Source organism: Myxocyprinus asiaticus, chromosome 9 (assembly GCF_019703515.2).
Source record: "Myxocyprinus asiaticus isolate MX2 ecotype Aquarium Trade chromosome 9, UBuf_Myxa_2, whole genome shotgun sequence".
In the NCBI taxonomy this organism is placed as follows: Eukaryota; Metazoa; Chordata; class Actinopteri; order Cypriniformes; family Catostomidae; genus Myxocyprinus; species Myxocyprinus asiaticus.
In genome coordinates this window covers 36,637,273-36,650,687 of record NC_059352.1, presented here as the reverse complement: position 1 = coordinate 36,650,687, position 13,415 = coordinate 36,637,273, and the positions used below count along the sequence as shown (strand labels likewise).

Below are 13,415 nucleotides of genomic sequence, written 5' to 3'. Positions count from 1 at the left end.
TTTTCAAGTTTTAATTAAATTATTATTATAAGTTTACTAGTAAGGCAAATTATTACTCAAGAAACTTTTCTTGTTATTAGAACAGTTGAAAATGGCTGTACTACTTAATGAAGTGTGAAAATTGCAATACATTGTCCTTTTCCAGTAGCTGAGGTATTAAGGACACTTGCATTTCTCAAGTTACTTTACAATAGCAAGTGAAATTTTGGTTTTAAAAAATGGCCTAAAATCCTCCTGTGAAAATCTACTTGTTTAAAGACCAGCGAGTCTACCTGTGCAAGTACACCAAGCAAGGACACTGACAGGTTTGCTCATTCCAAACAACTGGACATTTTCACCTCTCTCCTCACCATGCAACAATGACTCGTTTGAATTCCATGCAATCACTATAACGCAACCTACAAAAATCTATCGTTGTCATATCCCCAGATCAGCTGGCTAACTTCCTTGAGGAGCTGGATGTCCTGCTATCCTCCTTCATTGAAGATGGCAGCCCAGTTGTGGTTTTTGGTGATTTCAACATACACCCAGACAATCCCCAGGCCACCGAAATTAATGCTCTTCAGGCCTCATTCGACCTGTCCTTTCTCCTCCATTCCAAGACGTTTGACACCCTAAAAACCCTGGCTCTCTGATGTTCTTCGTGAACATTGGACTGACCTCAGGGCAGCTGAGAGGAAATGGCACAAATCTAAAGATCCTGCAGATCTGAGTAAGTCCCAGTCTCTGCTTTCTTCTCGGCTAGCATCTCCTCTGCAAAAGCTTCCTATTATCAGGACAAGATCAGCAACACTACAGATGCTCGCAGCTTATTTAGGACATTTAACACACTCCTCTGCCCCCCTCCGCCTCCCACCATCTTACTGACAGCAAATGTTTTTGCCACTAGTTTTAATGATAAGTTAATAGCCATCCTCAGTCCTTGGCCCACTTCTCTTCTCTACTGTATATATATACAACATCATAGGGAACCATCATTCAGGCACACAGGTTTTCTTACCACTGCTATGCTGGTCACATGCAGCTCTACTTGTGTTTCCAGCCTGGCTACCACACGGTGTTTGCAATTTCTTGTTCAGTCTCTTGTCATATCTAGACTGGATTACTGTAATGCCCTTTTAGGTGGCCTTCTTTCAGGTGATGCATGTATCAAGTTCAAGGCTCTGATGCTGGCATACAGAATAGTCACTTGGTCTGTGACAGCTTACCTACAATCATTCCTGCAGAGCTATGCTCCCACCAGAAGGTTGCGGTCTGCAAATGAGTGGTGCCTTGTGGTACCAACACAAAAAGGCACCAAATCACTTTCTCAGACTTTTGGCTTCACTGTACCTCGATGGTGGAATGACCTTCCCAACACCATCCTTGAAGCAGACTCCCTCTCTGTCTTCAAAAAAACGCTAAAGACAACTTTTCCATGAGCACTAAACCCTACACTCTTAAAAAAAAAAATTAAAAAAAAAAATTGTTTGCACTGTAATCTCTGTCTTGGCTCATACTTTTCATGTTACTGTCTCCTTAAGATAAATCATTATGTTGTATCCTTTGGATAAAAGCATCTACTAAATAAATAAATGTAAGTAGGTGGTTGGAAAAGTCAGGGTTCCGAGTTGTCTGGAACACACCAATAGACCAACAAAAATAGTGCTGATGGAACACAAAAATGCATCTTGTTAGAACAGCTCTTTAGTCTACATCAGATTGACAAACTCAACTATAAAATGGATCACTGGGACTACATGCCAATAGTAGGCTTAAGTTTAATGATATAGAAGTTTAATATATTGACTCCTAAATTCACTTTTTGTATTGTCTATTCAATATTTGTCTGCTACAATTATGAAATTAATTTAAATTAACAGAATGATTATATTAAATATATTTTATTACTCATTTAAATATATTGAACTATAAATATAATTTTTATTATATACTGTACTGTAAGGTTGTCACGATACCATAATCATATCTTACGATACTATACCAGTTAAAGTATCATGATACCACATGATAGTGTGTTAATTCTTAACACAGTTTGTAATAGCAAAGGTGGTTCTTAGAAACTAGATATTCCACTTGTTGCTCTGGATGTGGTGAAAATAACTGATGGATGAATTTGGAAGAAGGGTCAAATAGACTAACTTGTTACCTAATACATTCTTAGTTTAACGTAAAAAAAAGTCATTCAAATGTATGTGGACTTTTTCATTTGTTCTTAGAGCAAATGGGTAAGTGAAAATAATATTTGATCTCCCAAGGTGTATTAGAACCGCTTCAGCCCCTTTCTCTTGGTAAACAGCAGCGCGAGTGCAGATTACAAACACTGGTTTGATCGCGTGGCTCAGGGACGTAATCTAAACATAAGTGTGAACTTTGCTAAGTTACCGCCACCATGCATTTGTATTTGGAAAAAAAATTAAACGAGTGCAACGTTCGATTTTCAGAGAAAGAGCAAATCTGTAAATGTTAAGATAAAGCATTTAGGTTCATGTGTATGTGTATTCTGCAGATGCAGTGGGATGTGTCCAAAGGTGTTTAATAAGGTTGCTGGTGTTTCCCCCTTTGGCTTGAAATCTCTGTCAACATTCAAGGCATTTGGGTTTTCCAGGTCTCATCAGCCAAACCACAAAATAATTCAAAATCTCGCTATGTGTGTTGTGTAAAAAGCATCTCACTCTCCAAAGTTTTACTTAAAATCTATATTAAATTGGGGGTCCAGCAAATATTGATATATGGGATTAATTTTGATTAATTATTTGTAAAATTCTGCAAAATGTGTCATTCATTCGATAAAAAAATCCTCGATTGACAGCCTTAATATATTTTACATTAATATGAGCACACTGTAGACTTTACAATATTTACAAAATATAAATTTGTAATTTTGGAAATTAAACTAGGCAGAATGACTTCCGCCCATTTTGAGATTATGAGCATAACCAATTACTCTGCCTGGCTAATATATCAGTCTATCACTAATTTATATTTCCAAATGCTACAAAAATACATTTAATTTAATTAAATAATTGTACATTTCAATATAAAAATTCAGTTAATTACATTTATTATTTAAGCTTTAAATACTTTTAAATTTCTTTTAGGAAAGGACAAATACATCTCTATTTCTGAAGCATGAAAATGGGGCCCATGATTTCAGAAAGGGCAAAAGCTCTTAAATGTGTCTGGGCATGTTTAAGAAGTGCACTACAGAAGTGCAACTCTGCCTTCTTACTGTCAGTGATTGGCTCCATGCAGAAGCCAAGAAGAGCATGCAGGAAATCCACAATGTTGTTGAGTGAGTCCTTATTAACATATTCTTTCATGGTCTGCCGGAACTGCAATTTATCCAACTTGTACAGAGTGGTCAAACAGTTCTGAGCCTAAAAAAGGAGACAGAGAAGGGCAGAGCATCAAGTCATCTTCCAGTGATAGTGACAAAGCTACAATTATTAAAGTTACTACATGCAAATAAGCATAATATGAAATCCATTAACAGCTATGGCAAACAGTTTATGACAGTAATTCAAATGTGATCCCATTTTCAACGTCTTGAAAAATAAATGTTAATTTACATTGCTACATTGCGTATTTTGAAATGTACTGATATATATTGACCTGTAGTCGCAGACGGTCTCCAGAGATTCCACGATGGCCTTCACCACAACCATATGCACAGCCAAGTGATTTTACAATTTTAATAAGCATGGTGAGAGCTAGCCTGTGAGTGCTGGGAGTAGTGTCTCCCTCCTGTGGACAATTTAAGAATGGCAAATCTAACATACAGAATCCAACAAAAAAAAAAGTTAAAGCTGTTATCCAACTATTACTCTCACATTTTCCAACAGCAATATTATTTGGTTTACCTTTTTGTCTTTGCTGTTCTTTATATCATCTCTGCTTCCACCATGACTCTCCCCTTCCCCACCTTCATCACCTCCATTAGGTGCACCTGTACCTCCAGTCGCCTCCCCCTGAGCTCCCCCAACACTTTGACTTGCTCCCTCTTTTTGACGCTCTGCCTCCTTGTCTTCAGGTTTGGAGGTTTTCTTAATCATACTGGGAACCACGCCCAGCTGCAGGAGGCATTCGATTATGTTGAGCGCCACGTCGCAAATCCGAGAACTGATGTCATGTGTGAGCACGGAATACAGGGCACGTAGAACAGCCTTGAAATATAAGACTATATGAAAATCAAATTTTGCACAAACTTTTGAAACAAAAACAACTTAATGTACTATCACAATGATGAATAAACAGGGGTGTGTCCAGATGGGTGGCCCTGGCCACCTCTAAAATTTGATCAGCTACCCCAAAATTCTAAACTATGATTGGCCATTTAACATGTCAGAGGCAGGATGTAAATAAAAACTGAGCATGCCTTATGAAATTTCTGTATAGACACATACCTTAAAGTCTTGGTTACTATTGAAAATTTCCACCATAATTGTCCAAGAAAAAAAAAAGATAGTTTACTGAACACATTGACCTTTTGTGACAACATATTCTGCTTAAACAGGCTATTATACTGTATATAGGCTTTTCAGCCGAATTTAAACAGTTATGAAACACAAAATAATTCATGAAACAGTGAAAATGTAAAAGGTAACATCCAAAAATATCCAACCATTATTTTTTGCCAACAAATATTGTAATCAATATTCTTTTTACATTTATTGACTACAATATATGTAAACATATTTGACAACTTGCCCTGACCTGAAAACTCTGAGAACAGAGTTAAACCTTTCTGTTAAAACCTACCACCATTATATACTTGTCCCTTATCTGAATGTGCTTGTGTGGATTTATTGTGTTCACTTTACCTAACAGCTATATCAAAAATATGATTATATTGCAATTATAAGGAAATAATTCACCAAACATTAGGACTTTAAACTACAGTAGGTTTTTGTGCAACTGAACTTGACTCAAAACCTCATAGTTACAGACAGATATACTGTAGCTCCCTTTAAGTAGCCCCAGACTCTACTACACACTGCATGCTATAATATGAATTTTTCTTAAAAGAAATAAAAAAATAAAAACACATCTGTATTTTCAATAAAAATTATTTTTAACTGTGATAAATTAATGAAAAAAAAAAAAATGCAATGAAAGTGAATGTTGACTGAGACTATCAGTCTCTAACAACTTTTGTGCTCCACGGAATTCGACAGGAGGGTGAGTAAATGATGACAACATTTTTTTAAAGAAGTAGTTCACCAAAAAAAAAAAGGAAAAAATTCTCATAATTTACTCACCCTCATGACATTCCAGATTTGTATGACTTTTTTTCTTATGTGAAACACAAAGATATTTTAAAGAATGTGTTTTTGTCCATACAATGTAAGTCAACGGGGTCCAACATTTTCAAGCTCAAAAAAGGACATAAAGGCAATCCATAGGTAATCCATATGACTTGAGTGGTTTAATCCATGTCTTCTGAAAGGTTACAATAGCTTTGTGTGAGAAACGGATCATAATTTAAATCCTTATTCACAATAAATCTTGACATCCCCAGTCTCCTTGGTCCATTCATGAGTGAAGCTTGTCTACACACTTCCTCACACGTGATGCATATGAAGAGCGCTGTACACAAACCAGACACAGTGTGTGCCAGGTTCATGGTTTTTAGTTTCTTTTTAAATTATAAAATCACGGGTTGAATTTTTTTGGGATACTTTTAAAACATACTGCTGTCACCAAAAGGTTGACAGTAAACACTATAAATGAAAAAGCAACGTCTTATTGGTGTACAATGAGACCGGGATTTCGTACCTGGCAAGCGTGTGCAGGGTCAAAGCATCACCGTTTTGAAACCTTCACTGTGTTCCAGTTAAGGCCCCAATATACTTCATACGAAATCGAAAAATAAACGGGTGTGATGTCATTTAGAACAAAATCTGGCCAAAAAGAAGGTGTTTTTGTGTTTGATTCAGTGGTTCATCACAGCTCGCCTGGGCGAACTTTAAGCAACACTTCTTATCGGCTGCTACACACCTTCTTACTGCCATTGGTCAACATCAACATCATCGGCATGTGTGACCTGGAGCGCCACCTTTCTTGAGGCAGACAGCTAATTCCTGCTCACTGCATTCAGTCAGTGAAGATCAGTCAACATGAACACACTGGCATGCAGTTATTAGCGAGCTGGTGCAAATTTACTTACATCTGTACGATTGTTCGCGTAGAGACATTTTCCATGAACATGTCATGCTTGTTTTGTTTAATTAGACTATAAAAGGAATCAAATCTACTTAAATACTCTTAAGTGCCCAATCACTATTTTGTTCTATATGCTGCTTCACTTGTGTGCTGCAGCGAAAGCAATTCACACATCTGCCCAAAGATATGCCTTTCATCATTCTTTTGTCTGTATTATTCCAATTAACACTCTTTTATAAACCAATCTTTACAGTTGTATCAGTGTAATCATAAATTACACTAACAGAGTGTAATCTGCGCATATGATGGTTGTGTATAGCATGTTAGTGCATTAGCATCATGAATTTAGAATGTAAACAAGACAAATTGTGCATTTTCAACTGCATATACATAACTTTAAATCATCAGAGAGTAGTTAAAAAAAAGCCTCTTTTACTGATCTAGTGTGAATTCGACTCACAGAATAAGGCAAGAAGTCACTGATATACACATTTCAATATCACATTAATTGGTGTTTGACAGAGGTGTGGCGGGTGTCTCAATGTTCGCAAATAGTATACCGTTGCTCAGCTGTTTCAAACTTCTTTTTACCCCTGAATGAAGAAGAACTTCTCTGAAGTATATTGGTGCCTTTAGGCCGGATGTCAAGATTTATAGTGAATATGGACCTGTTTTTCACCAGAAGCTATAGTATTGCTTCAGAAAACATGGATTAAATCACTTTAATCCCACATTTAAGCATGAATTGTCACAATGTTATTCAAAATTTGCAAAAAGGGAAAATAAAAATATTGAACAATGGAAATGCTGGACATTACAACAAATGTAAAACCTGTAAGTGTTGTCAGAGACATTATTAGGATGAGGCGGTTCATTCCTATACATATGAATGGGAGAAATCGTAATGCTAAATATGGTGGCTGCAGGAACGGAAGTCCCGCCATACCGAGCCAATCACCTTTTTGATAGCGACATCACCTTTCAGTTTACTCTAGAATGCACATGCGCATTAGCTGGACCAGCATGAATGTATTTTTTCCATGATTTGAGCAAAAGTAAAAAATTTTGTCACACTTTATTGCTAAATTTAAAAGTAATTTTTTACCAACAATTTTGGAAATTTAGTCCTTATTTAAGTAGATACACTAGGAGCTGTACTTGTACAGAAAATTGCTGCCTAGAGGTGTTACGAATATGGCCGCTGAGTGACCTGAATTGCTTTAAAGACACTTTGGTGTAGGCACTCATTTCACATGCAAAGAGGATATCAATCATAGCAGAGGGCACTGAAGGGACATGAAAATCTGTCACTCTATGACAGTAACCAATCCAGGTCCCTCTGCTACAGGCTATGCCCCTCTGCTACAGGCTATGCCCCTTACCGTGAGGTCCAGCATGCCATTCTTCAAAATGAAGTTGTTAGTGCCCTCGATGGTGTCTCGGTCCTCTAGGGATGAGTAGTTGATGCAAGAGTCTGTCAGACTTCGCGGAAGGTTGGAGCAGGCCAGTGGTTCACATTGCAACTCAGGGATGGGAATGGGGTTACACAGTTTCTTAATGTGCTCCGTGAAGAAATCAGTGTAGCCCACATTAAAGGAAGCCACAGTGGTGTTAAATGTAGCCATGGTGATAGTAGAGATCTGGGAATGAACTGAGAGAGGGCAAGACAGAGGGGGAAAAAGATGTGGAGTCTATCAATCCACATCTATCACTAATACAGGCATAAAATTTAAATTTTAGGTCATTGACTAATAAGGTTGTCCGAGGTGATAAAAATGAGAAATCTCTTGAAAATCTAGTTTAAAACACGTGTCAAGTTTGTAGTATTGTAATTTTAATGTCCATGTTGGTTTCATACATTTTTGAAAAACATTTATAGCATTAAAAAATACTTTAAAATTACTTTAAAAATGTCAAGTGTAACCAGCAAGTAAAAGGTATTAAAATCCTTTCCAACTTAATTATTAATTTTAAAAAAGTCAAACAAAGGTACCACGCCTTTTTTTTTTTTTTTTGAGTCATGAATATGAAGAAGTTTTCTTCAAAGGGTTACTCCCTTTGACCTAAACAAAATGTGCCTTTTCATAAAAATGTGATGTATTTTAAAACATACACAGTTATGAATGTATAAAGTGGTCCTCCATGTTTTGTTTTTTTTTTGTCACATGACAACAGAATGGCTACATGTATGTTGGTTACACCACCTAAATTTGATTTGTTGGATGAAACTAATTTTAAATTTTAAAATTATTTTAAAACAAAATTTTTCACTGCTTTTTTTTTTCCATAAATAACAAAAAATGATTATTCATAATTACTTATGCTAACTCTTTTTCTTTTAAGAATTTTAGATTTAAAGGAATATTCCGGGTTCAATAAAAGTCGACAGCATTTGTGGCACAATGTTAAATACCACAAAAATTAATTTCAACTTGTTTCTCCTACAATGAAAGTGAATGGGGCCAATTTTTGGAGAGTTTAAATACAGAAATGTGAACCTTATAATTTTATAAAAGCACTTACAATAATTCTAAAACTGTTATTTGAGCCGTAAAGTTCTTAAATCGTCATTGTTTATGGTCATCATGGCAAGGGAAAAGGTTAGCAAGTGATTATATCACACTAAAATTGTTAAAACACATATTGTTTACATTTTGAGGCAATACTTTTGAAACAATGAGTATTTTGATGTTTACAGATTGGCCCCATTTACTTCCATTGTAGGTGCCTCACTGTAACCCATATGTTTGCTTTTTTTAAAGGGTTGCAACACCCCAATTTTAGCATAGTTGAGCTCTCACCACATTTTTAAAAGATGCACTCAAAGTGGGCGTGAATAGCAGCGGAGTGAGGGGTGAAGGGGGAGTGAACCCAACAAATGTCTGATTCAGTCACTCAGCTTTATTTTAATAATGCAGTTAACAGCATCATGAGATTCTCATAACTGCTTTAATAGAATGCACAAATAAATTATACACTGTTTTGTAAGCTCACAATGCATTTCTCACACTGGTAATTTATATCTGTAATTTAATACGCAAATAAATGCCAAGCCATGTAAACTGTATCGAAAATCTGTTAATGTTTTTACACTTTAATAACTTTTGAGACTTACTCCAAGACTATGATTTAAAAATATAAGTGCTTAGATCGGTTAACACACTTACATTAGGGATGGATGGATGGATGATAGATGGATAGCGTTTGTGTTTGGCCCAATGAGTCTGGGACCATCAATGTAAACTGTGTCTCTAACGAGTCCCAGTCAGAAACACCACACATCACAGCATATCTCAAAATAATCTCTCTAAACTCACTTGTCAAAGGGTAAAGGCCATGCCTTCTCATGAATAATATCGAGAACATCCGTGATGTAGATTTGCTGAAATTCAATGGAAAGTCTAAACCATGTACATTTTGTACAAAAGGACAGGTTTTCTTTCATTAAAGCACTTAAGATGCTCTGTGAAAGTTCACATGCAGCATCATGATTATATCATAATCATCGGGTTTTGCACAAGATTTTCACTCAAACTGTTATGCTGATAATATCATTTATAATGAAAAATAAACGATTAAATTAGAAAGATGCAAAACAGAAAACTTTATACTCATACTTCAGAAAATCACATACAACTGCATGTGTTTTGTTTTTTGTTTTTTTGGGGGTGGGGTCGGCATCGGCACAGCCATTGACCAGGAAAATAAAAAAATGGCACTCCATGTCAAAAAGGTTGCCGACCCCTGCTTTAATTAGACTCTTTTTTTTTCTTTTTTCTTTTTTTTGCGGTCTCTGGACATTTTTGTCTTTAAGCCAAGAAAAAATATTAAAATGACTTTGAACTCATATAACTGTTTTGTGTGAATTGTATATTTAGTGTATTTATGAATTATCTAATAGATCTGGACAAAAAATTGTGCCATGTCAATTACTCTTTTGTATTTTATGAATCAGTTTAACTATGCTACTGATAGTGTGAGAGTGCCCCTTATTTGCTTACCACCCTCTTTGATGGTATTGTCACTGTGGCTGTTGGAGTGTTCAGGCAAGTTGTGATGGGAATGAAAATGTTTCGCTCCAAGACTGTCCACATCTCCTGTAGTATCTGAGCTTCCACGGCGTGTTAACTTTCCTGCAAGACAACAAAGCACACCCTCAATATGACAATAATCTAAAATAACGGACATATAGGACACATCATAATGTGAATACATGATGTGTGTGGGTAAATATGAAATGTATCCATATAGAAAATCAAACTATATTTACAACACAGATGATAAAAATGGATTAGATTCTGATGCAGGTATACCCATGATGGTGGAAGGCCAGCCTCCGCGGTCCAGAGCACGGCGGTCATCTCCCAGTCCAGAGAAGCTTCCAAAGGAGAAGGTGCTACGTGTGGGTGAGACGTCTAGGTGGTCTTCATGCATCAGGAATGGTATGCCCATTCGTCGCTGACGTTTCTTCCCAGTATGGTGGAATGGGATAGAGCCTTTTCTCTCCCGATCTTCTCTACGATTCTTAAACTGGATAAACAAATTAGCAATCACAGGATTAAAAAAAAAAAAGTGTATGGCAAAATGGTGAGCTTTCAAGCAAAAGTGATGTAGTTAGAAAATAGATATTGGGGTTAACATCTTCACTACACTAGGCATAAATCCTTAAAATAACATATAACAATAACAAAAAGCAAACCTTTTTGAATATGTTCATGCCCATCTCAGTTGAGAGGTCAGGGACTGCTTGCCTCCTGAGGTTGGTAACTGACACCTTGGAGAAGGTCTCAGAACTCAAAGATCTGCCCTCCTCATTACATTTCAGAGTCATGTCCTTAAAAATACAAGAGGGAAAAGAACGATCTGAGAACAGGCCCGGATCTAGAATGGTTATATTAGGGGGGCAATAATATATAGGGTTATGTGTGTGTCTTCAGACCGAATGCATAATAATAAAACACAATCTTGGGTAGGCCTAGCCCACCTTTGTCAAACGGCCTATGCAACTTAATGAAATGTAAGCTGGGACGTTTACCATTCCAAATGAAAGACTTCGCTATGCTATCAAATTGCTTGAAATAAGAGAGGGGGAAATCTACAGGGAGAGATTGTAGCAGGTAGTTTAATTTTAGAATACAATTAATTTTAATAACATAAACCTTCCCAATCATAGATAAATGTAATGAAGCCCACCTGCCCACATCACTTGAAAACCTTTTTATTAAAGGGTCAAAGTTAACTCTAACTAAATCACACAAATTTGCTGGGAATAAAATGCTCAAATACTTAATGCCCTGTTCGGGCCACTGGAAGGCGCCCGGCTGAAAAGCCGTTACTAGGCAGTATGCAGTCAGAGCCAAAGCTTTGGAATTAGTCCAATTGACTCTGTGTCCTGAGAACTTAGAAAAGGAATGAATAATTCTGTGGAGGAAGGCATAGATATAATAGGGTCAGAGACAAATAATAAAATATCATCTGTGTAAAGCAAAAACTTATGCGCCATACCTCCCGCCACCACCCCTGGAAAATCATCCTCCTTTCTTATCGCGGCTGCCAATGGTTCCAGGGCAAGACAGAACAATAATGGGGAAAGAGGGCAACCCTTCCAGGTGCCCCTATGCAAAGTAAAATAATCTGAAATTAATCCATTTGTTTGTACCGCCACTACTGGGTGTCTATAAAGTAACTTAATCCATCCAATAAAAGTATTCCTGAACCCGTATATTTCCAAAATCTTAAAAAGATAATCCCATTCTACCATATCAAACGCCTTTTCGGTGTCAAGTGAGATGGTATGGCCCTGAATAAACCCCACCTGATCTATATGTATAAGAGATGTCATAACTTTACTTAATCGGTTAGCCAAAATGTTTGACAATATTTTAACGTCTAGATGGATCAGGGAAATCGGATGGTAACTCTTACACTCGTTTGGATCTTTGTCCTTTTTAAGAATCAGACTGATCCGGGCTTGTGTCATGGTTGGCAGAAGCTTTCCATTCTTTAATGATTTCGTATGAACTTTTAGCAAAAGTGGAGCCAGTTCTGTAGCATAAGATCTAAAAAATTCAGCTGCAAAGCCGTCTGGCCCCGGAGCCTTGACTGTAGGCAAGGCCTTAATTACCTCGCCAAGCTCCTCCAAGTTTATCTCAGAATCAAGATAATTTTTTTGCTCAGTTGTCAGTTTAGGAAGTTCTAATAGTTCCACAAAGTTTCTAATATCTTCATCAGTAGACGAAGACGTGGAACTATTGAGCTCAAGATAAAATTCTTTAAAAACATTAATATCAATGGCTGAGTGTGGAGAGACAGAGATACAACGAAGCTGTGTGTGTCTATGTGAAGCTGAAAAGCACCTCGTTAATGTGTGTTCATGCTGCTGAAAAGCAGTGGTGTTGAATGTCTTTGTTACACTAAAAAGTGCTGACAATAAAGTGTCTTATGTTGGATGTTTGACCGGCTCCCGTCTCCTTCAGAGAGTCCACTTCCTTACACCGAGGTAAATATTTCACCACCAGCAGATTTCACTGAGGGAATGGTAGAAAAAAACTCTCTCTGTTTTATGTATCTAGCCAAAAGCTTCCCTGCTTTGTCCCCCGATTCAAAGTATGGGTGTCTTGTCCTCCAAAACTCCACCTTCTGCAACAAAATAATAGTATATCTGTATTTCATTCGGGTCAATTCTCTGAGGCTATTAGACGACATTCAACGCTTCAGCTCTGCCTCAGCACTTTTAATATTCCCTTCCAATTCTACAAGTTCTTGTGCTTTGGATTTTTTGGTGAATGAGGCATACTGTATGATCCAGCCCCTAAGAACCGCCTTAAGTGCTCCCAAGCCACGCCCACAGAGGATACATATAGACATTGATTTCAGCATTTGTTGGAATTCAGGATTTTGCAAAAGGGATACATTAAAGCGGCAACTATATGATTTCTTTCTCTCCGTATGTGGCAACACCTCTAAACGCACAAAGGTGTGATCTGAGACTAAAATGTTTCCAATTGAGCAATCAACAACATTTGAAATGAGGGACTTCACTATGATCAAGGACTGAGTCCATCAAAAGATTAAAATCTCCTCCCAATATTATATCATGAGGGATGCCAGCGGCTTGCAACATCCCTTCAAGATCTATAAAAAAGCCCTGATCATCAACGTTAGGTGCAGAAATATTCACCAAAATAAGATTTTGTCCCTGAATTTCAGCTAAAACAATAATGACTCTTCCTAATTTATCTTTACTCTGT

General features: G+C 37.0%; 1 protein-coding gene across 1 annotated transcript in view; it reads right to left on the bottom strand.

Annotated features, from left to right (window-relative positions):
* Positions 1-13,415, bottom strand: part of LOC127445745 (protein unc-80 homolog) — a 104,509-nt gene that overhangs the window by 75,559 nt on the left and 15,535 nt on the right. The window contains exons 9-15 of the mRNA XM_051706013.1: positions 10,865-10,999; positions 10,479-10,695; positions 10,167-10,298; positions 7,548-7,816; positions 3,864-4,166; positions 3,616-3,747; positions 3,233-3,380 (exon numbers count right to left, since the gene is read on the bottom strand). Coding sequence (XP_051561973.1) covers positions 3,233-3,380; positions 3,616-3,747; positions 3,864-4,166; positions 7,548-7,816; positions 10,167-10,298; positions 10,479-10,695; positions 10,865-10,999 — 1,336 coding nt within the window. The remainder of the gene's footprint in view (positions 1-3,232; positions 3,381-3,615; positions 3,748-3,863; positions 4,167-7,547; positions 7,817-10,166; positions 10,299-10,478; positions 10,696-10,864; positions 11,000-13,415) is intronic.